Source organism: Tilletiaria anomala, assembly GCF_000711695.1.
Source record: "Tilletiaria anomala UBC 951 chromosome Unknown K437scaffold_72, whole genome shotgun sequence".
In the NCBI taxonomy this organism is placed as follows: Eukaryota; Fungi; Basidiomycota; class Exobasidiomycetes; order Georgefischeriales; family Tilletiariaceae; genus Tilletiaria; species Tilletiaria anomala.
The window spans coordinates 15,179-41,003 of NW_013546950.1; the positions used below are offsets into that span (position 1 = coordinate 15,179).

Below are 25,825 nucleotides of genomic sequence, written 5' to 3' on the forward strand. Positions count from 1 at the left end.
CAATAAAAGCTGCCGCAGTCATCCAAATTGGCGAGCAAGGGCCGGAGTATAGTGGCAAGCCCCGAGAGCCGAGAGCCGAATGCCGAATGCCGTGTTCCGTGCTTTAGCTTCCGCGTTCTCATCCATGTGTTCGGACTACGTCTTTCATTCTGCTTCTGCATCCCGCTCCCTCTCCCTCGCTCGATTTTGCTCTCCCTAACCCTCTGTTCCTCTGCGCGACAATATTTTTGGTAATCCATGCATAGCCTGGCGACGTGATCGAAGCCATTGCTGATGGCCAAGCTTGGGATGTCCTAGCTTCTCTTGCAATTGTCGTTCAGCCGCACCAATTTCAACGCCTCAACCTTTGCCGAGCTGTGCGAACTGTGTGATATGAGCGACTGTGAGCGCATGCGATGACGCGTGGCGCGCGACTGGCTCGCCTCCATCCTGACATGGTGATGCTCGTATTGATGTGCTTTAGCGATGAGCAGACCTCAAGTGGGCTTCACCGGAGCCAAGTCACATCCTCTCGTGAGCCGTCCGTGCATACTCTGAGCACGTGAATGGCCTGATCCCGAGCTGATAATCACCGGGTTCTGTATCATACCAACCGGCCGGTAGTATCAAGAGATTGGGCATGTGTGCGAGCGTTACCGCCGGCAAGCAGCTGCGTTTTTCCAAGCCTACGCCGATCTCAAGTACGCAGCTGAGTGGGCGGAGCTTGAGCCTGTCGAGTTGCCAGAGGATGCATCAGCAACCCCAAATAATGGATCTGAGGGACACACTGAAGCCGCACCATGTCGACATTCTCGCTGGGCCCTGATTCGTGGGAAGCGAAGGGGAAAAGTGAGTTGCATGACCTGCTGATGACGACAACTGTGCTCATGAATGTTTCCTCTTTGTTGAAAAGAATGTGGCCGAATATGTCGTCCCTTGCAGTCTTGCGGACACGTTGAACGTAGAGAGGTGAGCAGGCAATTCTGGCCAACTCTTGCAAGCCATGGGTCAGACTTAGCCGTATTTGCATGCACCTGCCCGGCTCTATACAGCTTCACGCAAATTTTTCAAGGTATTGAGTCCATCCCTCCGCCATCATCTGGAACGGTAGCAGACACCAATCATATCCTGATAGCCATGGTCTCGTCCGATTCGACAGTGGTATACTATCAATTAGCTAAAGGGCTCGTCAAGCCGATCAACTGAGATCGTTCCAGTACGATACAGCTCGCCTCAAGTGCAAGAAAATACTTCCTCCATAAAGCGGCAATCCCCGCTTCATCAGAGGCCCTTAATCCGCCGATTAGCGCCACCGCCGTGTTCATCTGCGCGTGATCTCTCTCCTCACATGTGATCAACGTTCGCAATCGCAGGAATGAGGCTCACCTCGCTGAACAAATAGCCGCCCTAATGTTCCCTGACCTAGCTTACGCCTTCGACGCTCAAGCCGGAGTGCAGCTGCTGGTCTGGCAGCACAAGTTGTTCGCTGCGACGTCTCATATCAGACCAACGACGCCGGAGCGCGGCCTTAAGTCTACCATCCTCCCTTCGTGTAAACAGGGCTCGTGCGTATGCCAAGCGAGCACTCCACTCGCGAAATCCCTAGACCATGACCACAGATCATACACCCTTTCGCTTATCTGTTCAGCCTCACTAGGAACACTGTTCTTTGCCCTCTGAAGCATCCTGCACTGCAGACCAGGCACACAATCAATTTGTCGATGTAGCTAGTATCAATACTTATCTGCGGGTAGCACATCGCGCGCTCAGAAGCCCGTTGTAGAATCCCTTGTGCCCCTACAAGGCATAGTTAAGAGGCGCTGCTGGTACCGCCACCGCCGAAGCGTTGAGCAGCCATGGCCTTGAACATAGCCATCGTATCCGCCTCTTTCTGCTTCATCGCCGAAAGTTTCTCCCTCCTCTCGTGCAACTTTTCTTCTCTCCATCGATCCTTGCTACTGCCTCCGCCGCCGCCTTCAGTGGTGTTGGCGGCACCGTGCCTCCTTTCTCCGGCACCGTGCCTCCTTTCTCCGGCACGCTCTCGTGCAGCCAGCGCACTCGCAAACTCGTCGGGGCCACCGCCGCCCATGAGCACGTCGTCGCGCACGTCAAGTCCGTCGTCGGCGTCCTTGCGATTGGCAAACTCTCGATGCGCAGCTGCCTTCTCACGCCGTCTCTCCGTCAGTGCATCACGCCCCGTCGCACGCGGTGCAAGCTCGTCCACCTCCTCACGCACGTCTCTGCGCTCTCGCCGCCGCTCGGCTTGCCGCTCTCGCTGACGCCGCTCCGACTCTAACTCCCGCTCAAACTGCAAGTCATGCGCGGGCCGACCGCCTGCAGCTGCGCGTCCAGCTGATGCTGAAGCGCTAGATGGGCCTCCCAAGGCTGAAGTCCCGCATTCGCGAGCGCCCCAGCCTGCGTCTTTTGCACCGGCGTTCGCGCCGCTTCCGTTGCGCTCTCGATGGCTTCCTTCGCCGTGTCGCTCGATCATCCGCTGGCCCTTGCCTGTGCGCCGCTCGAGCGCACGTGCTTCCTTTGCACCGCGGCTGGTGGCGTTCGTCAGAGTGTCCTGAACAAGAATGTAAATATGGGCAATGTCAGCTGTTTGGATTCAAGAGTCGCTGGTCATGTGAAAGGATGCGCACCACAGTGTCGCGGACACTCTCGATCTTTGCTTGCTCGGCGTGAGACAACTTTGGGCCCGACGCAAACGCCCATTTGTGTCGCGTCTGAGATGAGGACGGTCCCGCAGCACTGCGGATTGCGCCAGTATAATACGCATCTGGCAGTTGTCCATTGTTGAACTTATCGGCGAATTTGGAGAAGTACCGTCTGGCCTCCATGGATGAAATCTCATCGATGTACTTCCTCCTGCTCTCCCGCAGCCACGCTTTGAATTCGGCTGCCTTGTTGTAGAAATCATCTTCGGACAACGGCTGAGCGCCGAACTGCGCCAGTTTCGAGTGCACAGCCGCCGGACCTGGTCCATATGCATCTTCGCTATCGTCTTCGCTGCGCTCCCCTCCACCGCTGGGACTCGCACTTCGTCGGCTGCGCTTACGGCCGCGGCGTCTGGACTCAGGGACGCAGAACGGTGCGGCGGGGTCGGCGGAATGCTGAGGGCGATCCATGTCAGCGCCGCTGACGTTCTCCCACGTCGCCATCTGACGGTCTTATTGTTCAACTTTATTTCCCTGTGCTTGCACCTGCCAGACTTGAGGATACTGGCTGTCTGACCCGCTCATATCTCCTGTGATCATCCCACACAGCGCAGATTGCCGTCAGTCACTCAGATCGTGAGTCGTGACGTCTGTATAGCACTGCTACATGAACGAGACGAGTGTGGCAAGCGTAGACTGTAGACAAACTAATTTGGCCGAAAGAAGTGATGTTTATATTTACTGTTCTTTCCCGCAGAAATGCAAGAACAACGACGAGAGTTGCACTTGTTCGCAACGCTTAATGAGGGTGCTCCATGGAGCGCTCGCCGTTTCAGGGATACCGAGGGAAGCCGAGAGAAGCCCCACCTATCGTTTTCATTTATTGCCACCGCTGTTAGTCGGAGGGTTGGATGTTCGACGTTCATAAAATTTATCGTACCGGCTGGTGACCATCTCCGCTTATCTTGGGATTGACAGGACGTCGCTCATGGTGTTGCTGAGATTTATATGCGTGGTTGCAGTGAGCATAGTCTTATGAGGAGGATCGGTTGGGTTTATAAATCTTCGTGCAACCAGTCCTGCACGCTCATCTTCCCTTATTCGACCCATTTGGTCATTGAGCAAGCGGCTTAGGGAGTCGGTCAACCACGAGACGGGATTTCCTTCGTCCAAGATTACGGGACAAGGTCAGGTATCAAGCAACAGTCGCGATCATGGACGCGCCCGTCTGACTCTTTTGCGTGCCGATCGCCGGCATCATGCGCCTGACAATGCATCTAGTCGAGTGGTCCTCATTCCCACTCCCCTACTCTTGGACAAGCGGATGACCCGGCCCATGGACAGGTCAATTACGCTCTGAATCCTCGCACGGGAAACCACGGTTCCAGCTCGGCCGCGCTCTTTACTCTGCGTCGCTCACCGCTGTTCCACAAAGGCACGGTCCGCTCGCAACTATGAACCATCTCGCGTGCAGAGATGTATGTCTACCCTGTGCGCAAGCTGCACTACACCATCAATGGGACCTCTCCAGGGCCGATCATCTAAATGTACCCTGGTGATACCTTGCGTATACTTACCATCAACGATCTCACATCTCCCACGGCGGGTGAAATTGCGCTCGGAGAGATGTGCACTCCTTAAGCAGAAGACGTCCACCCACCTGGCCTGAGAATCGCGTTAGCCTGTACTGCTACAGCATTTCGGTATGGAATACAACGCAGATGGACGGTGCCACTGGCTTTACCGGATGCGGCCTCGAAGAGGGACAGGAGGAAACGGTCGAATTTACTTTAACGAAAGAGGATACTGGTACGCATTTCTGGCACTCTCATGTCGGCAGTGATTGACCTGAGCAATTTTTTATAACGTTACTGGTGGCGCTACGGCCATCCCCGCCTCTCTGTTTTATTGGGTCGAATCGAGGGATTGTATGATATGTTGATCATACATAACCCTCGTGACCGACAGCTTCCCGAGCACGCCGCTTCGTCCGTAACCGACAACCTGTCTTGCGACCGGGATGCGGTTGCGATCCGCTCGGACCATTACCAACGCCATGAACCGTACCTGCAGCAATGGTACATGTCCTCTCGCTTACTTGGATTTGAGCCCATCCCAGATAATGGCTGGCCCGACGGCGAAGGCGTCTTCAGCCGTGCACGACTTGTGCAGAGCTTGACACATGAGTCAGGCAAGTGCTTGACGGGAAGAGGGAGGGATACGAGACACAAATGGACCAAATGCGAATGAGTCCAACTCCAAATCCTGAACACTAGTGCGCTGGCAGAGCTGATGGTCTCCATCAACGAGCTCATCCCCACCATCATCGAAGCAGTCGATCAGCTGGTTCAGCCCGCCACCGTCCATCGACTCCCCATAGCCGTCGGCAAGCGCTATTCTATCCTCGTCAACCCTCCGTCCTCAGTTGCGAAGAAGATAGGTTTGATCAACGTAACTCGATGCGGGCAAAGATGTCTCGGCGCTGCTTCAACATGCCAAATGAAGCGCTGGATACGACGACCAAAGACATCATAACTTGGACCAGGAGTTCGCAATTTGTTCCGCAAGGCCAACTCGGCGGCACTGCTAAGCTGGGCTCTGGCGGACTTGAGTTGCGCTCACGTGCCATCACGCTGGGTGCACACAGCTCGAGTTAAACGATTGCATTGCTCAAGTCACTGCCTTGGAAGCCCCAGCCTGAACCAGATGCCTGCAATCGCGAAAAGCCATGTCGGGACATGGAACCCTCTGTCCCGCGACTTCTGACGCCTCCGCGGGCCCCAGCTCTTCAGCTGGACGACCCAGATAACACGCAGCGTGGCGTCCGACGCTTCGTGTAATTACATGGCCCCTAGCTTGAGCGACACGGACTCGCGCCGATGAGCTACATCAGTGATGGAAGGAGGTAGCATACCTGGGGAACTGCACAGTAGATGCTGCACACTTTCGCTGATCCCAGGCGATGTTCGATGCTGGGAAGGCGATCGACACTGGCGCCTTCACAGATGGTACTCCCGCCATTAGGAACTGCGCGCAAAGCCCAAACCACAAGTCTGCCTCAATCTACATCATTCCCGATCACGCGTGGCAAACCTCGTCAACAACCTCGACGAAAAACCGCTTTCATTCCACCCACACCGCGAAAAAATTATGGGTGCTGGAACAACCCAACAGCTATCCAACGCGCTTCGGGTCATGGACGCCGCCAAAAGGTGACGATCCGTTCGATGGTACATATGATCTAGATGCTGCCAGGCGGAGGGACACGATCAGCGTCACGCCCTGTGGATGGGTCATCTTGGGCTGGCTCGCAGACGATCATTGTATAATCAACTTTCATTGCATGTGAGCAAGCAATCAGGCTAGTCTGTCCGTGTGCATGAACGAATCTGATATTCTGCGCTGTGCCCCTGTCCTACGCACTACTTGGTTATTTTCCATCAGAGGGCGGGAACGGCTATGGCATTCGTCGACGTTCTGGCTCTAATTCCAAACGGCACCAGTCGGCTGGAGACCTGTTCACCTGTAGCGATATAATAGGAGATGATTCAATATATTTATAAACTCTAAAACAAGGAAGGACGCATCATCGAGCCGACTCCTTAAGGTCGAGTCCGTCCACTTGCTTCGGGTCGAACGGAATATCCTTGATCGACTTGCGCCGGTGCTGACGGATCTTCATGTAACGATAAAGCAGCACGCCAACGTCTTTGATGATGACGTAGAGCGCCACTCCCACAGCATTCCGCCACCAGACCGGTTCTAAATCGTCGAATCCCGAAAAGCCTTCCCAGCTGCCAGAGCTTATCAGCAGCGCGTTGGAGTTCGACGCGCCACCAGACCAGAGGCTTGAGAGCGGCGACGCACCCCTCAAAGCCGTGGCACCTCGTTCGCCTGCACGAGCAAAATGCGCAGGCATGAGACCGAGGAAATGCGCAAGCCAGCTTGATTTCCTCGCGAGCTGCTTGATCACTAAGCCCATCGAGGCAGCAATCCCAGGCATCGCCAGAGCTCCTAGGCAGAGCCTCCCGATCGACCGCGGTGAGACGTACACAGTTTGCTGCAACTGAACACCGTGATCAACGTTGCCATTATCGACCCGTGCATTATTGTTATTGTTGTTGTGAACCTGCTGGATCAGCTGCGGCTCGGGTTGTCGTGGCATCCGGCCGCCAGCGATGAGTCGCATCAACTGGTCTTGAGCGCCCTCTTCCATGTCTTCATCACTATCATTATCACCATCCTCGCGGTAGTGGACCGGCTGATCCATTTGTCGCTCCACCTGTACCAACTCTTCTCGAATGGCATCGACGCCAGGTGGCGGGACTGGTGCTTGAAGCATTTCATTTTCAGCGCCTGCCCTGATCACAACCACCCGTCTGGCCCGCAGTTGGTCGATTGGCGCTTGCCCTTGTGCATCTACCGCCGCATTTTCGCCCCCTCTGGCTCCACGTCCTTGCTGTGTTGCCCTTCTGCCAGACTTAGGCGACATACTGCGCAGCACACTTGCGTAGATGGTGCGCTTGATCACACCATAGACAGATCGGAACCAAGGCGCCAGGAGAAGCGTCAGAGCTGGATTCGGTGGCCAACGCTTGGCGACGCTAGAATGGGTAGTAATACGCTCCCATTTGACAGAATTTCCGTGATCGAGCATGCGAGCAGTGATGATCATCGGTAGGTGAAAGGCTGGCATAACGGCTAATGTTGGGAGCCAGAAAGTGAAAGAATCGAATATCCGTAGCCGAGATCCAATCAAAGCAAAAGGGATTCCAGGAATGTCGACCCAGAACTGTTGACCATGAAAAAAAGTGAGCATAGCGAGTTGATGTTCGATCGTGCGCAAGCAGTACTCACATGCCACGGCCAAGGACTCGCGAGGAGTCGGTGTGCGGCATCTTTGCCCATGAACAGCTTTATGGCGACGCAGCCATAAGCTGTACTCACGAAAAATATAGAGCCCAAAATGGTTCCTGCCCCAAAATAGGGTAGAGACCATTCGATGAGGTCGTTCACTCTCTCGAATACGGAAAGCATGAGGGGTTTGTTCTCCAAGACTTTGTAAGGGACCTGGCACTGTGGACATTTAATCGATGCTTGGCTGTTGCTTGCTTTCCTACGACATTGCTCAATCCAAGCGAGTAAGCACTTCATTCGGTAAGGAAATGATGTCAGAGCCACAGCCATGTTTTGTATATCTAAATTGGAACCTCACGTACGGTTTCGTGCGCCACAAGTGTGCAGCCACAAGCATGTACAAAGCGCTTGCGGGTGCCTGTTCCGTTTCTCCCATGCTGACCGCTTCCCCCGGCATTGCCTCCAAGCGGATCCTGGACGTAGTGTGGGGTACATTCTGCTCTATTACTGCCGTTGTGCGCTTCCTCTTCGTCATCGGAACAGATCCAGCAGGTCTTGCTACGCACGTCGGCCGCCATGATCGGTCGTGTCGACTTGGCCGAGCGCACGTTTCTTGAAGGGCCTGCTTCACTCATTTTAAATGATGCAGCGGCTTTTTCGGTGCCGTGGTCGCAGAGAAGAGAGCTTCAGAAGACGTTCTAAGAGCACAATGTTGGTGTTTAAGAGGAATGGACCTTTTGTTGATTCCGCCTATATATAAGATGTGGACGTGTGATGACGATGAGATCATCAACACTCCAAAGCGCGATGATGGAGCGAGTCACATCGTGCCTGTCTCTCGAGAAAGTACCACCTGGGTCCATGCTCGTTGCCTTTTGTGAATAACAAAGCAGACCCACACCGGAAACGGTCAGAAAGGCCATCGACGGCCACTGCTACACCCTCCATCCATCGACCTGATGCATGCTAGCCAAAGTGTGACAAGCGTCGACACAAAAACTTGCAACACCCTGCATGCCCGACCATGATCCACCTCACCATCGTGACTTTTCAACACGATGCACCGTCTCACATGACGAAGGGCAAGCGCCATGCTCGCTGCATGGATGAAGTTCCGCTTTCCTGCAAGATTCAAGCTATACAGGGCTGCTCAAGTGGAGGAAGAGGCCGCGAGACACTGATTCGATCCGTATTAGAAGACGACAAGGCGCCTAAAAGCGTCGCCGCTGGCGCTCTCTCATATGTCTCCTCTTCCCTTTCATATGTTGCCTCTACAACCCCGGGAATCGCAACTATAAGTGTCATGGCAACACTTGCGGCATCTGGATTATACTGGCGCTATTTTCGACGAATACGCAATGCCGAATATCTCACCCCGGGCGTTCTACGATGGAGACGAGTGCTGGTGGGCAGATGCACAAGTGTTGGTGACGGTGACGGATTCAGGCTGGTAGGTCGTGAGCAGCACGTTCACATTGTCCAATATCTCTGAAGTGCATTTTCCTGTCCATTTTGCCGTGCAAGTATCACCAGCCGGGCCTGCCTTTCATTCGAGACTACTTGTATCCGATTCCCACAACCCCGACCGCGCTACGGAATTCCACCCTCTCCGTCCGACTAGCAGGCGCCGACGCGCCAGAAGCGGCGCATTTCGGTAACCCAGCGCAACCCTATGCGAAGGAAGCGCTCGAGTATCTCAAGACTCTCGTGCTGAAGCGCACTGTCTGGCTCGAGGTCGCCCATGTCGACCAGTACAAGCGGCTGGTAGCGACACCCTACGTCTGGAACGCGCCTTACATTTTCGGTCGGACCAACGTCAGCCTCAGAATGATAAAGGAGGGACTCGCCGTAGTGTACAGGAGCGGTGGGGCGAGCTATGGTTCGGCGACATGGTGGCATCGTCTCTTTTTCAAAGTGTCCACCGGCGAGGCCAGGCTCGAGCGGGCCGAGGAGAAAGCACGAAGGCTAAAGAAAGGCATCTGGAGCCAAAAGCAATTTGAGAGTCCGAACGACTACAAGAAGAGGGTTAGAGGAGCCGATCACGGCAAGCTGACTTAAAAGAGGCTGATGGTATAGTGAATGGTGTAGCACGTACGCAAGAGATAAGAATCTTTCCATTACGCGCATATTCCCGCGCGTGTCTTCTACCCTACGTGATAGCTCTCTGGGCTGAGAATGCTCTGCTGCGAGAACGAAACGTTCGAGTCGTTTGCGGTCGACACTATGCTTGCAACCTAGACACAAGCACAAGGGGAGAAATTTGCGCCGATAATGGAAATGCATATTTAAAAGGTCAGCTTCTTACCAGCCAAGTTTTCAACTCTCAAGAAAAAGCATACCTGAACTTTCCCGATCGTGCTCTCACCCCAGAAGTCAACTTGGACTGGGAAGAAAGAGCTGACATCCTCGCCCTCGACTCCGTTACTGACTGTAAACTCCAGACTGCCGCTCTCGCCGGCCCTGAGCTCATCCCCGAGGAGCCAGATGAGCGCATCGCCTTCCTCTGCAACGTGCGCCTCGCCGACGGCAACTTCGCCGATGGCCACGTCCAAAGCTGGGTCCGCAAGGGTTGCGGGAAGCGGGATGATCAAGCTGACACCGCGCAGGACCGCATCGGGTGCGGATGTCTCGAGCGCATCGGTATTGAATTCGATCGTCACTTCCGCGCCACCTTCCGTGTTGGGCGAAGGCCAGCAGGTGATGCTGATCGGGACATTGCTCTCGTCCTTGCCAAGAGCGGTGTTGCGCCATCGTAGAACACCAAGAGTCTGGTTGACGGGGAACGACTTGTTTGCGTCTTTGAGGGCGATGACCTTTCCGGCGCTCCATTGTGCCTTATCAACATGTGGATGTGTCTTCCAGTTCATTGCCGCATCGCCACCGCTCAGAGCAGCCGTATCCGCGAGCGACAGCCGGACCTTGGCGAGTGCCGGGTCGGAGATGCGCACTTCAAGGTCACCCTTGAGCTCCATGCTCGTGACGCTTCCGTCGCGGTCCGCCTGCAAAGAGATGCGCTCGCGCACGAGAATATGCACAGCTTCCCTACTAATGGGCGGCAGCAAGGAGGAGGGGTCGGATGCCGCTGCAGATGCCGATGGTGTGCGTGTGGATGCGATCGTCGCAGCCGACTGGGACCCAACCGGTGCTGGCGCACTGGCTGACGCAGCTTCGTTCGCAGCTTCCGAGGCTGCCGCCGCAGCGGCAGCGGCAGCCCCAGCGTCGCCGAGGATGCTGGTAGTCTTTGCCTTCTTCCCAAGCTGCATTCCCTTTCCCTTGAAAGGCTTGGCCAACAAAGCACCGGTGGAACCTGTGCCCGATCGATCGGCGCCGAGATTCTCGCGATGGACTGTCGCAGGAGCCTGCTGCTGCACTGATGCAAAGCCACCAGGGCCGCCAGCGGCCATCTGCGCCCCAAAGTTGGAGGCGGGAACGCCGCGTCTCGTAGCTTCGCGACGCTGCATCTCGAGCTGCTTAGCCCTTCTTTTGAGTTCCTCTTTGGCTTCTTGTTCCTTGTTCTGCAGGTACGAGGGTAACGCGCTTGTGTCAGACAAGATGCGGCGCTCAACACAGAAATTCGACAACGCACTCTCTCGATAATTTCCTGAATCTTCTCTTCGTGACTCTCCATCTCGAGCGTATTTTTGATCTGCATGAGACTGACATTCTCCCGGTATCCCATGGCGATAACCTCATCAAACGCGCCCAAAAGCTCGAAGCTCAGCCTGAGCACCTGACGCTCGTCTACCCTTCCACTGCCAATCTTCCCGTACATTCCCGCACCCCCGAGCGCACCCGAAGCAGTCATGCTCGTGGCACTGCCACACATATCTGTCACTAGCCGACTGAACAAGTGCAGGGTATCAATGTCCTGCAGGATGTTGGAGTTCTTGTTGGTGATGAGGATCATGTAGAGGTCCTCGAGCGGTTGGTAGACATAGCGTACGGAGTCCGTCTCGATGGACGTGTGCTGCGAATTGGACGAGATGAGCTTAGGGAAAGAAGAGAGCAGTACTTCGACACGAGAGCGTGACATATCACGGAATTGACGAGAGATAATGGCTGCCGTTCGAGCGAACGTATAGAGGGATGCATCCGTCAGTGCTCGATCTCCGCTAGTTCGCAGTCTGCGAATGTACTCACGCTTCCCGCCGCGGGTGCAGATGGATGCCGCGAGCACAACCTACCAGGAAATCGTGGATGCACTTCATCAGCCCAAATTTTCAAGTCGTCCAAACCGGATATTTCGGCTTTGCAAATTGGGATCACTACGCACCATCTTGTTGAAGACTGGATGTTCCGTTTGATGAGCCGCGCAATAGGAGACTTGGACTGATATTCGCTCGCGACCCTTCGACGAAACTGAAAGCAGCCTAAATGGATCGCTCCAAATGCTGTCTCCAAGTACGAGCAGATCTTTCGTGCTGCTCTCTTTCTAGAGTATGCTCCTATAATCGCCTCGCCATATGCAGGAGCAAGTAGCTTAGCCTTGAGAGTCGAAGTTGTCGAGGTGTCGATACGCGATGGACGTGCGCACGATTGGGGGTGCGGCGCAAGGCGGGATTTACGTATGCAACTCATCGATCTTGAGTCCCGACTTCCGCGTTTGGCTATTTGCGATGATTTTCCTGATTTGTTGCCTTCCCTTTCGTCACTATCCTCTATAACTTCTTCTACAGCGAAAACATTCCCCTCAGCGGTGCCTTTGACTGCTCACCCTCGTGTTCTTGTAAACGGCCGCTGGCCGTTGACCAGGAAACATCTTCAAACAATCATGTGAGACTTTGCTGAGAGCCCAAACGAGCTGATCCCGCTTTTCCTGATCTATGTTGTACCTTCATACTGCCTAGGACGGCTACAACGTCAAGGTTGATCATCCGCAACCTTCCTCCTCATACGACTCAAACATCTCTGAGCGAGCACTTTTCCGCCCTTCCTTCAACTTCCTCCTTAGCTCAAGATGGGTCAAGCCAGCGTATCACAGACGTCAAGCTTATGCACAAGCCAGATGGCACATTCAGGCGCTTCGCATTCCTAGGGTACAAGTCTGCACTCGACGCTCAACGCGCGCAGGAATACTTTGATGGGACCTTCTTTGGCACTAGTAAGATCCGCGTGGAATTCGCAAGGAGCATCAGCGAGGCAAAGCAAGATGGTGCCACTGCCGGTACAGGCGATAAGCGAACCCGTGACTCAGCTGCTGGCCCAAGGGATAGCGGAACCGAGCGCGCTGGCAAGCGGCAAAAGGCAGCTTCTGCTGACCATGGCCCGGAGCCGAAAGCCAAGAGAAACAAGCCATCAGGCAAGGAAGTTACGTTTGAAGAATTCATGGCGGTCATGCAGCCGAAGTCAAAGCGTAAAACGTGGGCGAACGAGGAGGCCCCTATGAATGCGGATGGCAATGCAACCACAGCAAATTGCGGGCAGCCGGGGGATGATTCGATTGCTGACGATGACGACGACGTACAAGACCTGACCGACCTAACGAAGCAGAAGAAAGAAGATAAAGAGAGGCGAAAGGAAGAGAAACGAAAGAAAAAGGCCCACTTGAAGGGCGAGCTAGCGAACGACTCGACCGCTGCGAAGAACGAAGCAGCGGAAGGAATCGCTGGAGCGCAAAACGAGCCTGACGAACAGACAGAGAGCGAAATGTCAGAAAAGGACATCGAAATGACTGATGCCGAGTACTTCGCTAGTCGAATGCGAAGACATATCGGGACAGGATTCGAAGAGGAAGGGAAAGATGAAGTTCATACCGAGACGAGAGGCCCTGGCTCCTCTTCAGGTGCATCTGGCTCCGACAATGATTCAGAGGCCGGATCATCATCGATATCAAAAGATGTCTCCGCTGCTGCGGCTGCTCGTGCGATAGCCGCTGAAGAGCGAGCACGGATTGCAAAAGAAGAAGATCTCCGCAAAGAGCAAGAGGCAGTTGACATTATTATGCAGACCAGTCGTCTGCTCGTGCGTAACCTGCCCTTTACCACGAGCGAGGATGAGCTGAAGGAGTGGTTCGAAAAGTGGGGCGAAGTTCGATATGTGAGTATAATCGCTTTTTTGTTGCAGGAAGCTTGGATCAGGTTGGGTCGACAATGGCCGTACGGCTATTTGCAAATGATGAGCACTACGTATGATAGGGACAGCTGACCCTTAAATAGGGCATGCAGAGAAACATACAGGATACTTTTAGTAGAGCTTTCCGCTTCTGAATTTGCTGCAGGAGAACTATTGGAGACTATTGATTTCGATCTCATATCTCAACCTGCTGACACTATCAATTATGGCTTCGACAGGCCCGTATCCCAGTTGACAAGATTACCAAAGTCTCCAAAGGCATCGGCTTCGTGACATTCGTCAATGCACCTGATGCGCTGCTCGCCTATCGGGCAAATGATGGATCTACCTTTCAAGGCCGACTGCTTCACCTCCTGCCTGCAGTCGACCAACACCCAGAAGGCCTACCCGCACCGGTATCAGAGAAGAAGAAATCGCTGAAGGAGCAAAGACTTGAAGAGCGGAAGCGCAAAGCCGCCGATGGCAAAGACTCCTTTAACTGGAGCAGCTTCTATATGAGTGCCGATGCTGTCGCCAACAGTATCGCCGAACGCATGGGCATCAGCAAGAATGACATTGTGAATCCGGACGAGAGCGCCGGAACTAGCGCAGCCGTGCGTTTGGCCTTGGCCGAGACGAAGGTGATCCAGGAAACAAAGGAGTTCCTCAAGCAACATGGCGTCGACATCTCTGCACTTGAGGGTGCTGGCGTGCAGGGTGAAGAACGCAGGAGAAGAAACGACTGCGTCATCCTCGTTAAGAACTTCCCCTTCGGCACAACGGACTCGGAAATTCGTAACCTATTCTCGAGATTTGGAGAAGTAGCGACTGTTCTCCTACCACCAGCGGGGACGTTTGCAATGGTCGAAATGCCTATCGCCAATGAGGCCCGTGAAGCATTCCGTGCACTTGCATACACCCGCTTCAAAGACAAACCAATCTACTTGGAGAAGGCTCCGGAGGGGATCTTCGTCAGCAAAAGCGACGGCGCTGCTCCCGGCGCGGCGAGTACGAACGCAAAGCTAGCACCAGGCTCCAAGTTGGCTGCGAAACTGGGTGGTGAGGGTGCTTTCACCGAGCACGACATAGCCACTGGTGCAGACGCGTTAGCTGCGACGGCGACCATCTTCGTCAAAAACCTTTCATTTTCCACAACGGACGCGCGTCTCACACAAGCGTTCCAGCATCTTCCCAATTTTGTCTTTGCACGCGTGCAGATGAAGACGAGCAATGCCGCTCCTGGCAAGGCACCGATCAAGTTGAGCATGGGCTACGGCTTCGTCGGATTCCGCATGGCGGAAGCTGCGAAGCAGGCAATCGAGAGCATGCAAGGCACCGCGCTCGATGGACATGTCTTGTCCCTCAAATTCGCTCATCAGGATGCCAGTGCTGCCGGCGGAAGCTCCGGAGACGGGGCGTCAGCGCACGGCGGCAGCGCAGCGAGCCGCAGCAGCAACACGACACTTCTCGTCAAGAACCTCCCTTTCGAGGCGTCGAAGAAGGAGGTGCGGCAGCTGTTTGAGGCGCACGGGCAAATTAAGAGCGTTCGCGTTCCGAAGAAACTCGACCGGAGTGCGCGTGGCTTCGGTTTTGTCGAATTTGTAAGCCGCCGCGAGGCGGTCAATGCGATGGAGGCGTTGAAGCACACGCACCTACTCGGACGGCACCTCGTGCTCAAGTGGGCGCAGGACGAAGATGCGAGCCGCGGCGTGGATGTCAGCGTTGAGCGAGCCAGAGGCAAAGCGCGCGTCGCAGCTGCGGCGCAGTCCGCAGCACCCGAGATGGGCGGCGCGAAACGCTCCAAGATGAAGCTCGGTGCCGAGGACATTGCAAAAGCAGCTGCGCAGGAACGACAACGTCGCGACGATGTGGAGGAAGAGGACGGGGAGGACTTGGAGGGGTGATGCATGAGCATACTGGTGCTCATCCATGCCTTTTTTTCGGAGCATGTACAGCCTACTAAAGTTCATTGTGATATACATTGTTCTTTTCGATCTCGGTATCTGCGCACGCGGGATGTGGCTAAAGAAGAGTGACGATGGCGGTACTGATGCCGAGAGCGACGAACAACGCGCCAGCACATGCCATGCCAGCGTTATGGCCGTACATTAGCGGAGGCGGGGACGCAGAGGCCGTGCCATTGACCAGCCCGATGCCCGTCGTGGTGCCGTTGAGGTAGAATGCGACTGTCCGCCCCAGCTCGGAACCAGCCGAGTCGAGCGCGACGAGCTGCATTTTGGTCGCATTTGCCACGAGTGCGTTGATGTTGGCGAGCGCGGAGCTAAGGTTGTACCTTGTCTCGAAGCTCGTTCGTTCAAAGGTAAGCGCAGCGTTGGCTGCGCCGAGCTGGACCAGCCGCCATGCATGCAGCTCCGTCGCGCCATTCCAGCTGACAGCGACGGTGCTGTTGACGAAGACGACGCTCGGTGCTGTGGTCGGTCGGCCAGTCCAGTACCGCTTGGCAGCTCGGTACCCTTGCGTAGTGGCGGCATTGCCGAGTTGCATGACGGCGACGGCCGTGCCGCTCGACTCGTATTCGGCAATGTAAGGCAACTGGCCATAGCCCATGACAACACGGCCCGTCGAGCTGTTGCCGCCTTGGATGCTCTTAGCGTTTGCCAGCTCTGGTGCGGACGCGTCTATGGACTGAAAGCTGCCGCCGCCCTGCGAGAGAAGGGTCAGTGTGCTGGGGTTGTTGAAGGAGTGCAGGAGCGACGCCGTCATGCTTGTCATGTTCAGCTCGATGATCTTGCCGATCGACCGTGTACCATTGCTGGCCCATGCAGTCGCCTCGTTGTCGAACAAGCCGATCTGACGTGTGCTATTGCCTGCATTTCGAGCAGAGATGTCCGACGCGGTGTAGTTGCCTTCGCCGAGGAAGAGCGCATCATGCTGCCATGCGAAGGATGTGCCGTTTCCGGTGAAGTTGCTTGCTTTCCCCCCGAGGCGCCACAGAATGGTACCATTCGATGCGATATAGTAGAGGCTTTGGACATGTCGCCCAGAAAGGAGGTAGTTGCCGAGTTGATCTTTGGAGACGGTATTTGGCTGGATAAGGGATGTCAGTCTATGAATGGGGAGCGCGCGTACAAAAGGAGAGAAAACCATGCTCACATGGAACCAGTCCCAAGCCGTGTCATTTGAAGTGGGTGACTCGGAAGGTTCTGCATAGCTCTCAGCAAAGTTGACGCCGCCTGTCGATGCGCACCAGGAAAAGATGGTATCGCCTTGTGTCACGTTGACTTCGTCAAAGCAGCCATCGAGGATGGTTGCATTCGAGTATCCGCCGGCCCCAATCCCCGAGATGTCCTTGCCCGAGACGTAGGGATATCTTGTGACGAGCGCCGTGTCATTGGCTGTCAAGCGGAACTCGTGAAAGTCGCTGCCTGGCTCCACGGCGGATGTAAAGTTTGCTATTATGCCGTAGCTCTCGTTCAGAACGTAATTGCGCCCCGTGCCAAAGTTACCATTGGAGCTGCCTTGCCAGTAGATCAGCACTGGGTCGCCTTGGTATGTGTCGCGGTGGAAATTGTACGGGACCGCATTGCTGCCGGAGAGATTGTTGATCCAGATTGGCGAGCCGGTGGTGGCGTTGAGGATGTACAGCCCTTGGGGTTCTGTTAGGGTCGAGACGAGGAGGTGACCATCGATGACGGACGCATTCGGCGAGGTATAGTTCCAATGCACGGACACTGGTGTTAGGTCAGGAGCGGTGATATACGACGTTGCATTCGTAACGGGATCTTGTTGCGCTAGTGTCAACGCCGGGGCTGCTAGCGCTGCCAGCGAAAACAAAAACGACTTTGAGCACATCATGTCACATGAAGCTGTGGCGCCTGGTCTGACTTGATCGTCGTCACGGCGGTCTAGTTGGGTCAGCGCAAACGCTTGACTTTCTGTGAGCAGGGGGGACCTCGACTCGAACGCGAGGATGTCGAATGTGGAGGTGTAGACTGCAAGTGCGGTGTATCTCCAGCTGTGTGGTCGGTGCCCAGGGCAGAGAAGATTGGGGGGTCTGCCGTGGTTCGGAGACCCCTGAGCATTGTTGAGTTGGCAAACGAAAGAACGTCGCGGATCAGAATCAAGGATTAACGCGACGGGAACGCATATGACAATGCTCACCGCTCACTGCTCACTCGCTTTGCGACGAGCTTAAAATGGTGCTACCTCACAGCCCCGCGCTGAAGACTCGCGACCTTCGGGAATGCAGCGCTGGCAGCTTCCTGACTTTCGTAATGGTAATGTCAATGGCGAGACAAAGTTCACCCTCACGACCTTCTGTGCAGGGTACCAAGCACCCTCCCACGGGCCCGAATATGTTAATGCTATAGAGAAGTAGACTCTACCACAGAGGTTGAGACCATGCAATTTGACCATTGATTGATTCAAGAGCCGCTGAGTCGCAACTTCAAGCGTTATTTGTGGTGGTGGGGAGGGGGGGAGGCTGGCAGGCGCAACGGCCGAGAGCCGAGAGGCGCGAGCTGGCTAGAGACATTCCGCCCCTGAATCACACATCCTTCATCGCATCGTCATTTAGATTCGCTGTGCCAACCTATCACGAGCGAGGTGTGCATATAAAATGCAATTAGTAAGGGGGCTGCCGGTAGATGGCACGCCACCAGCTGCCATGGAAAAGGCAAGAATGTCGGCGCTCAGTGCCATCAGGCCAGGTCGCGCGCACAGCTTCCCAAGCGCATGCTGAGCCCTGGACACCGCTTCTTCGACCCACACATGGAGAAACGGCCGCACAGTCTGGACTCGGGAAGCAATGCTCTATCGGCATGGGCTGTACTTTACTATGCCACATGGGATGAACACCTTGCAGAGTGGACTGGCGCAATGGCTTACCAAGAGGGTTCAAGGTGTCCTCTGCGACATGACTTGCACTTTCACCGTACCAGCAAATCCACGGGCCTAGAACGTCAAGCTATGCGTCGATATCATCTACATGCGTCCCCTTGCATGCATAAAGATCCATATGATTTCCAATAGCGAGGCCAACTCAGGCTGCATGTGCTCGTCACTCAGCTCGCATTGGAAGGCCTTGGCATTCTCTTGCTACTGCTGTTGTGAGGAGCTCTTCGGGAGCGCAACGATTCCGTGTTGCACCGAGCAGCTCAGCATCACTTGCGCTGGTGTCTTCCGCGCCGCCTGAGAAATGGATCGGACCGTCGGATCGTTGAAGTAGTTTCCGCGTGCAAGAGATCAGTAAGCTGCGTTCGTGCGCAAGGTGGAAGAAATTCAGTCGTCGGCCTTGAACCATGGAAGCTTGGTGCACAATGACTACTCACCTTGAATGGCCACACCCCTATTCTCACAATGCTTTCTTAGCTCCTTCTGCGCAAAGAAAGGATGGCACTCGACTTGGTTGCAGATTGACCAGACCTTCTTGCCTTCTTCGCTCTCTGTAACTCCTCGACGTGATGCCTTCCAAAGTTACTGACGCCCAGCAAGCGGATCTTGCTTTTTTCTCATAGCCTAAAGAGCGTCGCCCATGGCTTCAGGAGAAAGGACTTGCTGCCGTCCGGTTCGTGCAGCAGCACCAGATTGATGTGTGGCATTTGCAGCTTTGCTAATGAAACGAGCGCGGCGGAGAGTGTCGTTTGGCCACCGCCCATGATGTGTGCAAGGACGTGGACGGCAGGCAGGCGCATGAACTTCTCAGTCGGTAGCATGTATCCCACTGCACTCAACAAGGTGATGGCGCTCACTCATTCGTGAACAGTTTCTTAGTGAAAAATAGCTCCTCCCTCGGCACCTTGACCGAGTTGATCGTGTTTGCCCACTACTTTCTCACTGCGGTAATAACGTGCGTCGTTCACATGTCTGTAACCACCTTGGTCGATGGCATGTACGAGCTCGAAGGTACACGAGGACCCGCTCATGAGTCACGCTCGGATGCTGAAGCGTGGCATGCTCTATGCCCGTCGGCCAACTTGTTGGTGCTGGACGACTGGTTCAGCATGCCATACAGCGCAAACGAAGAGAAACTCGGTGACATCGTTGACAGCTCCGAACGGGAGAATCATGGAGCCTGCCGAATACGATTGCAGGTGCCAGGAGCTGGTTCCTCGTACACAGGCACACAGTCATCGGTGACATCTACCGCAAGACCGCAAGTCATCCTCTTGTGCTAATATATACCTGGCACGTCGCTGCAGATGACGGTGACGTCAAGTCGAGGAGCGCCACTCGGAACTCGGAACGCGCCAGCTATGAAACGTCATTCGCTTCTTATGGCCTTCTAAATCCTATTATTGCCCCTTGTCCATCACGCTTAAATGCCAACGAACCAAGTCATCCGCTCGAAGGGTACTTGAACAAGGCTTAGCACGCGAGCTCGCAGGAGCGCTGGCGAGGCACCTTGCTAACTACAAGCTGGCAGCGTATGCATCCGCGAGCGCCTCATCACGATGCTGCGCTTGCTGACGACGAGACGAGGCGCCGTGATGACAAGAGGTATCACTGCAAGGTCGCAGGCGGGTACGGGACAAGGCGGCGTCACGACTGATGGGAATCTTCTGTTCAACCTCAGCGCCTTCATTTCTGGCGTGTACATGCTGGAGCGGGGCGCTGACTCCTTCCTTGACAACCTCGCAGTGTTTGCAGGTCGCCTCAGAGTGAGCGAGACGCTCGTCGCGCTGCTGACTGCTGGTGCGGAATGGGAGGAGGTAAGCATGTCGCATAGCATCCCTATAGAATCTGTATTGCAAGAATACTCATCGTGGCGGCTGTCTGAAATGAACTTCTTGCGTGCAGCTGGTTGTCGTAGCTGCTGCAATGTTTGAGCGCAACTCTGCATTGGCGTACGGCAACATCGTCGGGAGCTGCATCAGCAACATCCTTGGCGCTTTCTCACTCGGCCTGCTCTTCGCTGCACCGGGTCCGTCGAGGCACGCTGCTTCTTCTCTACTGGCTTATGGCAGCGCTGACGATCAAGCCGTAGCACCTAGACCACCTTCAACCACTGCCGGTGCATTCGACGGCAGCGCGCGGATCTGCGCCATCGCACAGTTCCTCTTCACTGTGCTGGCCTCGGCGCTACTCCTCTCGCCCACGCCATCAGCGAGAGCAAGGTTAATCAAAGGGACACTTCTGTTGGCATTTTTTGCAGCGTACATGGGTGCAGCAGCGTGGGCAATCTACAGGGGTGTCCTCGCGGCTCCAGAGGGCAGCGACGACAGCAGCTCCAGCGAGAGCGGCAGCGGCAGCGACGCGTCATCAACCGATTCCCCCACTGGTACAGAGTTCCAAGCGCAGACAGCTTCTGTTGCTCCTGCAGACACGGACTGCGAGACAGCACCGCTGCTGCAGACGCGCTTTGTGCGCAGCTCGACAAGCGACTCGCTCGCTGGCGCCGTGCTACGCTCCTTTTTGAGGAGCACGGTAGCATGCGCAGCGCGCATGCTCGTCGGCCTGCTGGCGCTCTCGCTGGCGGGGCTCGTGCTGTCGCACTCGGCCGCGGGCATCGCCTCGTCGCTCGGGCTCTCGCAGACCGCGTTTGGCCTGACGCTGCTGGGCGTGACGACAACGCTGCCAGAGAAGATGCTGGCGGTACTCGCAGGGCATAGGGGCAGCACCAGCGTGCTGGTAAGCGCCGCGGCGGGCAGCAACATGTTCCTGCTGACGCTGTGCGCTGGCGTCGCGGTGCTTGGTGAGGGGAACGGCACTGCCCCCGTCCCTGTCTCGAGGGTGTCGATGGCATGGATGCTGCTCTCGTCGGCGCTGCTGCTCGCAAGCGTCCTACACGGCCACCCGACGCGCTGGCAAGGCTGGCTGCTGCTTGTTCTGTATGCCGTCTTCCTCGGCTCTTCCCTTGCAATGGATCTAGTGCGATGAGTATGACAAGGCAAAATGGCGTGCCGAAGGAAGAGCGTGTGAGAATCTTGCTGGCTTCGCGTGGTTGCTAGCAGGGACCTGAGGTTTAGATTAAGGTTGCAGTACCATTTCTCAGCCGAGTTGGATGCCCTGTTTCACGCGGGATCCAGCCCCCTGCGGTGTGGTGCGGTGGGTGCGGTGCAGTACAGCTCTTGCTCTCGCTCTCGCGCACAGGCGCTCTTAGCCCTTATCGGACATGGCTTCCATCGCGGTGGCCGACACGACATGCGGCATTAGACCAGTGTGCTATCGAGTTGCTAGAGGGAGTCAGTGAGGCCGCGCCTGTTCGCGCGCATCCGCAATTCTGTTTTTCTCGCTGCGTGTGTGCCTGTGCGCTACGAAGCTGCGACAGTCCCACTACATTTGCACAGTCAGCCAGGGTGACACGCCTCGAGACTCGTTCCAGCACGGACGGATGGGTATGACAGCAACTCTTCGCCAAACTGAAACAACAGCCAGCACGTCGGAACTTGGGGTGCTGTTGCATGTATATTGCCTTCGACAGCGCATACGACAAGCTCGCACAAGACCAGACGCAAACGGATTGCAGTCCGTGCCGACGTCGGTCAGCCCAGCCAAGATGCCAACCGCCATCAACAGTGTCGCCGGTGAGTTCGGTTGTCGCTCGTGGTGGCTATGGTTGGCGCTGGCGCATCCTATGCACGCTTATCGCGGCGATGCGGTGCTGCGCAGAGGAAGGGCGATACTCTGGCCCGACAGGTTGAGCTTGATGCTGACGACTCACTTCGTTGCGTGCTTCACTGCCACGCGCCTCTTCAGAGCTCGACGCGACCCTCGCCTCCGCGGGAGGCAAGATGGTCGTGATCGATTTCCACGCGACATGTGAGTCTGGCGGCGCACATCGCGTGACTCTCTGCTTGCTGTCATCGCTGCCCCGCTGCCCGCTGATACGTATTCCCTCCACTCGACACGTGCAGGGTGTGGCCCTTGCCACGCGATCGCACCAATCTACGATCGGCTCGCCTCGCAGTACGCCAGCGACATCTTCCTCAAAGTCGACGTCGACCGCGTGCCGGACATTGCGCAGCGATATAGCGTCACCGCCATGCCCACCTTTATTTTTATCAAGAACAAGGCCCCCGTCGAAACACTGCGCGGCGCGAACCCGCAGCAGCTGCAGGTGCTCTGCCAGAAGCACTCTGGCGGCGCGTCCGGCAGTGGAGCCTTCAGCGGAAATGGTCAGAGCCTCTCGGGAGGCAGCGGCAGCAGTACTAGTGGCAGTGGCAGTGGCGCCGGGGGCGTCAATGCGCCAAATGTACGTCTTGAAAACCTCCTGCCTCTGCTCATCCTTGGCGGCTACGTGCTTTACGTCCTCTGCAGCAAAAGCTGAGAGGGGGCGTGGCGTGCGGCGCTCGCCGTGGGTTGGGGTATGCAATTTGGAATGATATTGCTTTGTCTTTCCCCCTTTGCTCGCCTTGTGATTTCTATAGCACTCGGTGCTGACTTCCTCCTTGTCTTGCCTCGGACCTGTCTCCTTGCTTTGCAGAAATCGCTCCTCTCGCAGATCGACCAATCGCGCTCGCTAGCTCTCAACGAACAATCCGCGCACCCGCTCAAGAGCATCATCAAGGGCCCCAGTGGCGACTCGTACCTCGCGTCGGACGCTGATGAGCAGCTGCTCATCCAGCTCGCGTTCAGCCAGAAGGTCCGCATCTCGCACATCCTCCTGCACACCACGCCTTCGGCCGCCGCACAGGCACCCAAGCGCATCAAGCTCTACGTCAACCAGCCCAACCTCGGATTCGACGATATCGACGACGGCGGCTCGACCGCACCGGCGCAGGAGCTCGAGCTGGCCGAGGACGACGTCAAGAGTGGGCCCAGCGGCGGCGGGGGGCGCGCGGTGCCGCTCAAGTTTGTCAAGTTCCAGAACGTCGACTCTCTCGCCATCGCCGTCGTCGCCAACCAGGGCGGCGAGGAGACGACGCGCATCGACGCACTGGACATCTATGGCGTTGCAATGGAGGGTATGAATATGGGCGAGCTGAAGAAGATCGAGGCCGAGGCTGAGCCTCGCGGCTGGAACGGGCGCCTGCCGTCGCGCACGGGTCTCAAAGGCGGCTCGGGCGGCGCAACGCCACGATACTATGCCCCAGGCTTTGCCGGTGGCCACCACGGCTGCGCTAAAGGCGGTGCTGCTGCTGCGACGCTCTCGCCTGACCGCTCGCGCACCTCGGCCGAGACGGACGCTTCGCATGCATCCACACCTACCGCCTATGGGCACTCGTTGAACGGTGCGGGGGGTGGCGGTGGCGTCACAGGCCACAGGCGTCGCAGCAGCACGTCCACGTCGCGCACGAGCATCCCCACGAGCTTCGCGGACGATGAGGAGGAGATCGAGCGCGCGTTCAAGCCGATGGCGCCGCCGCGCTTCACGGCCAAGGACGAGGAGGACCTGTTGATGCTCGGCGGCCGAGACCCGGCCGCTGCCGCCGGGGATGGCGCCGATGGTGCAATGGGCGATGGAGTCAGCTTGTTCAGCTGGCACACCGCCCCGCTCGCGCTCGCGCTCGCTCCGCCCCTCGGGGCACTGCTCGGCGCCAAGGCGGAGCACTGGAGCAATGCCATCTTGCTCTTCCTTGCTAGCTTTTGGCTGTATCAGTTCATCAGAGGTGAGTGCTAGCGGCTGGTTGCGAACGAATCCAAGTTGGTTTGCACAGCCCGCTCACCTCATGTACGTTTGTCAGTTCCATGGGACATGTACTACGCCGCGCGGACACGCAAGGTCCTGCATGCTGACATGGTTGCCGACGAGCAGCAGAATGAGACGCCGGAGCAGCGGCAGACGCGCTTGGCAGCGACGGCCGAGCTTCATCGCGCAGAGCTCGTCGCGCTCGTCTGGTGCATCGCCAGCCCCGTCGCTGGCGCCTGGCTGCTGCATTGGCTCCGAGAGACGCTCACCGACGGCTCGGACTATCTGAACACCTTCAACATCCGCCTGTTCATGTTCTCTGCTGGCATCAAGCCGTGGATCCATGCGTTCAAGCTGATCCGCCGCCGCCTGCTTTTCCTGCAGGAAGAGGTGCACTATCCACACTCGCAGGTCGAGCAGCTCTCGCGCCGCCTGCGGCAGATGGAGGCGGAGATTTCGGCATTGCGCAAGATCTTCGCGACCAAGGGTGACGTGCGCCTGCTACGCGACGGAATCGACACGCCACTGGCGCAGCTCAGCAGGGCCGTGCGCAAGTATGAGAAGAAGGAGGAGCACCTCCGCCTCAGCGCCGAGGATAAGTTCAATCTCGTCGAGAGCCGCCTTGAGGATCTCCTGCGCGAGGTCGCCATCAACGCCGAGCTCATTGAGGTCGAGCGCCGCGAACGCGAGCGCATCGCCAACTTGCCCATGTCCCTGTTCCAGGCCGTGCGCTATGCCTTGGGCCGCAGTGGCGCTGGCTCGTCGACGCAGCAGCACCACTACCTCCACGATGCCCCGCGAAGCTTGCCGTCCACCACAGCGCTCGGCATCGGGGATACCCAGGGTGGCTTGGGCAGCCCGACTGGTTCGGGCTTCGTGCCGCTGCATCAGTACCCCGCTCCGCCTGGAAAGTCTGCGGGGCCGCCCATTGGGCCTAGCACCAGTACCAGCAACGGCAGCGCCGCCGCCGCCGGCAGTAGCGGCGCAAACAGTGCTAATGGTGGCCCTTCGCCGACCAGCAATGGAAGTTCTTTGCCAGAGATGTACCTGCACTCCATCCCGCTCTCGCCCAATTCGCGCTCGGCCCCCTGGTACGAGAGAGGGTCCATGTGGTATTTGTTCCGTGAGTCATGTATTTTCAACATCGGTGATTCACAGTCATCGCATGTGCTGACATCCATTTCTCTTGCAGTGCCGCTCAACTTGACCAACTCGGCGCTGAAGCTCGCTGGAGACAAGGCTAAGAGCCTGACGGACGACACTTACTACCAGCAGACGATGCAGCAAGCGCATCACCCCGCCTTTGTCGCCGCACAGCACAACTACAAACGCATCGATCACGCAAAGTGATTTCCCTGCCTTTTTACAGCAACAATCGTTTTCGACGGAGCACATCATATCATCTCGTTTCGGTCCTACAATAAAGGTATCTGGTTATCGCGTCCACTCGTTCATCATCCGTCCCATTTCCTCTGTTTTCCGCGGCTTTTACTTCCATCTGTCGAAGGGACAGCTTCAAGCAGCTTGCTTTTGCCCCTTTCATCCGAAGGGCCCTACATCAAACAGGCAGCATTCATTACGACTACATGGCATTCGAACCATACACGCACTGTTCAGTTTCAAGGTGTGATGATATATCATTAAAAGGAAGTTTCTTTTGTTCGGCATTCGGTCATTTGTTCGGGGATTCATTTGTTTCTCTCCTTTTTCACACGCACACTTTGTAGCATGCCACTCGATACCAAAC

General features: G+C 56.3%; 9 protein-coding genes across 9 annotated transcripts; 5 read left to right on the forward strand and 4 right to left on the reverse strand.

Moving 5' to 3' along the window:
- Positions 1-215: 215 nt before the first annotated feature.
- K437DRAFT_166073 (uncharacterized protein) lies at positions 216-1,487 on the forward strand. Its single transcript, XM_013386507.1, has 7 exons — positions 216-230; positions 298-382; positions 464-513; positions 604-828; positions 893-948; positions 1,032-1,051; positions 1,139-1,487. The coding sequence occupies exons 2-7, from the start codon at positions 373-375 to the stop codon at positions 1,183-1,185; spliced, it is 408 nt and encodes a 135-aa protein (XP_013241961.1). The 5' UTR covers positions 216-230; positions 298-372; the 3' UTR covers positions 1,186-1,487.
- Positions 1,488-1,676: 189 nt separating this feature from the next.
- Positions 1,677-3,322, reverse strand: K437DRAFT_257960 (uncharacterized protein). The gene is made up of 2 exons (XM_013386508.1): positions 2,625-3,322; positions 1,677-2,548 (listed from the first exon to the last, which is right to left on the reverse strand). The coding sequence occupies exons 1-2, from the start codon at positions 3,141-3,143 to the stop codon at positions 1,790-1,792; spliced, it is 1,278 nt and encodes a 425-aa protein (XP_013241962.1). The 5' UTR covers positions 3,144-3,322; the 3' UTR covers positions 1,677-1,789.
- Positions 3,323-5,980: 2,658 nt separating this feature from the next.
- Positions 5,981-8,225, reverse strand: K437DRAFT_275219 (uncharacterized protein). The gene is made up of 3 exons (XM_013386509.1): positions 7,859-8,225; positions 7,497-7,787; positions 5,981-7,431 (listed from the first exon to the last, which is right to left on the reverse strand). Exons 1-3 carry the CDS (start codon positions 8,129-8,131, stop codon positions 6,226-6,228), a joined length of 1,770 nt encoding a protein of 589 aa, XP_013241963.1. The 5' UTR covers positions 8,132-8,225; the 3' UTR covers positions 5,981-6,225.
- Positions 8,226-8,310: 85 nt separating this feature from the next.
- Positions 8,311-9,679, forward strand: K437DRAFT_257963 (SNase-domain-containing protein). Its single transcript, XM_013386510.1, has 2 exons — positions 8,311-8,946; positions 9,021-9,679. The coding sequence occupies exons 1-2, from the start codon at positions 8,521-8,523 to the stop codon at positions 9,552-9,554; spliced, it is 960 nt and encodes a 319-aa protein (XP_013241964.1). The 5' UTR covers positions 8,311-8,520; the 3' UTR covers positions 9,555-9,679.
- Positions 9,470-11,959, reverse strand: K437DRAFT_237880 (uncharacterized protein). Its single transcript, XM_013386511.1, has 5 exons — positions 11,770-11,959; positions 11,637-11,676; positions 11,083-11,555; positions 9,836-11,011; positions 9,470-9,730 (listed from the first exon to the last, which is right to left on the reverse strand). The coding sequence occupies exons 1-5, from the start codon at positions 11,770-11,772 to the stop codon at positions 9,641-9,643; spliced, it is 1,782 nt and encodes a 593-aa protein (XP_013241965.1). The 5' UTR covers positions 11,773-11,959; the 3' UTR covers positions 9,470-9,640.
- A 220-nt stretch (positions 11,960-12,179) lies between these two features.
- On the forward strand, positions 12,180-15,537 carry K437DRAFT_257965 (uncharacterized protein). The gene is made up of 3 exons (XM_013386512.1): positions 12,180-12,269; positions 12,344-13,532; positions 13,787-15,537. Coding segments are annotated over exons 1-3 (2,856 nt in total). The 5' UTR covers positions 12,180-12,267; the 3' UTR covers positions 15,452-15,537.
- Positions 15,538-15,899: 362 nt separating this feature from the next.
- On the reverse strand, positions 15,900-17,078 carry K437DRAFT_216461 (uncharacterized protein; the record flags this gene model as incomplete). Its single annotated transcript, XM_013386513.1, has 4 exons — positions 15,900-16,134; positions 16,195-16,368; positions 16,402-16,595; positions 16,662-17,078. Coding segments are annotated over 4 exons (1,020 nt in total), but the record flags the coding sequence as incomplete, so codon positions are not given.
- A 2,743-nt stretch (positions 17,079-19,821) lies between these two features.
- Positions 19,822-21,392, forward strand: K437DRAFT_257967 (uncharacterized protein). Its single transcript, XM_013386514.1, has 2 exons — positions 19,822-20,218; positions 20,307-21,392. The coding sequence occupies exons 1-2, from the start codon at positions 19,997-19,999 to the stop codon at positions 21,384-21,386; spliced, it is 1,302 nt and encodes a 433-aa protein (XP_013241968.1). The 5' UTR covers positions 19,822-19,996; the 3' UTR covers positions 21,387-21,392.
- Positions 21,393-22,130: 738 nt separating this feature from the next.
- Positions 22,131-25,642, forward strand: K437DRAFT_166354 (DUF1000-domain-containing protein). The gene is made up of 5 exons (XM_013386515.1): positions 22,131-22,268; positions 22,364-22,701; positions 22,933-24,058; positions 24,134-25,201; positions 25,271-25,642. The coding sequence occupies exons 1-5, from the start codon at positions 22,241-22,243 to the stop codon at positions 25,426-25,428; spliced, it is 2,718 nt and encodes a 905-aa protein (XP_013241969.1). The 5' UTR covers positions 22,131-22,240; the 3' UTR covers positions 25,429-25,642.
- Positions 25,643-25,825: the final 183 nt, after the last annotated feature.

Bases quoted from the DNA above. Each gene is read 5' to 3' on its own strand.
- K437DRAFT_237880 (XM_013386511.1), bottom strand. The intron at 11,556-11,636 runs GTGAGTACATTC...CTCGAACGGCAG, and splicing joins CTGCACCCGCGGCGGGAAGC to CCATTATCTCTCGTCAATTC. The intron at 11,012-11,082 runs GTGCGTTGTCGA...TCGTACCTGCAG, and splicing joins TTCAGGAAATTATCGAGAGA to AACAAGGAACAAGAAGCCAA.
- K437DRAFT_275219 (XM_013386509.1), bottom strand. From the start codon at position 8,131: ATGAGTGAAGCAGGCCCTTCAAGAAACGTGCGCTCGGCCAAGTCGACA. The intron at 7,788-7,858 runs GTACGTGAGGTT...TACCGAATGAAG, and splicing joins CACTTGTGGCGCACGAAACC to TGCTTACTCGCTTGGATTGA. The intron at 7,432-7,496 runs GTGAGTACTGCT...CATGGTCAACAG, and splicing joins CGAGTCCTTGGCCGTGGCAT to TTCTGGGTCGACATTCCTGG.
- K437DRAFT_257960 (XM_013386508.1), bottom strand. From the start codon at position 3,143: ATGGCGACGTGGGAGAACGTCAGCGGCGCTGACATGGATCGCCCTCAG. The intron at 2,549-2,624 runs GTGCGCATCCTT...ATTCTTGTTCAG, and splicing joins AGAGTGTCCGCGACACTGTG to GACACTCTGACGAACGCCAC.
- K437DRAFT_166073 (XM_013386507.1), top strand. The intron at 514-603 runs GTGAGCCGTCCG...ACCGGCCGGTAG, and splicing joins GAGCCAAGTCACATCCTCTC to TATCAAGAGATTGGGCATGT. The intron at 829-892 runs GTGAGTTGCATG...TTTGTTGAAAAG, and splicing joins GTGGGAAGCGAAGGGGAAAA to AATGTGGCCGAATATGTCGT.
- K437DRAFT_166354 (XM_013386515.1), top strand. From the start codon at position 22,241: ATGGTCGTGATCGATTTCCACGCGACAT. The intron at 22,269-22,363 runs GTGAGTCTGGCG...CGACACGTGCAG, and splicing joins GATCGATTTCCACGCGACAT to GGTGTGGCCCTTGCCACGCG. The intron at 25,202-25,270 runs GTGAGTCATGTA...TTTCTCTTGCAG, and splicing joins GTCCATGTGGTATTTGTTCC to TGCCGCTCAACTTGACCAAC.
- K437DRAFT_257967 (XM_013386514.1), top strand. From the start codon at position 19,997: ATGACAAGAGGTATCACTGCAAGGTCGCAGGCGGGTACGGGACAAGGC. The intron at 20,219-20,306 runs GTAAGCATGTCG...TCTTGCGTGCAG, and splicing joins CTGGTGCGGAATGGGAGGAG to CTGGTTGTCGTAGCTGCTGC.
- K437DRAFT_257963 (XM_013386510.1), top strand. From the start codon at position 8,521: ATGATCCACCTCACCATCGTGACTTTTCAACACGATGCACCGTCTCAC. The intron at 8,947-9,020 runs GTAGGTCGTGAG...TTGCCGTGCAAG, and splicing joins ACGGTGACGGATTCAGGCTG to TATCACCAGCCGGGCCTGCC.
- K437DRAFT_257965 (XM_013386512.1), top strand. The intron at 13,533-13,786 runs GTGAGTATAATC...TGGCTTCGACAG, and splicing joins AGTGGGGCGAAGTTCGATAT to GCCCGTATCCCAGTTGACAA.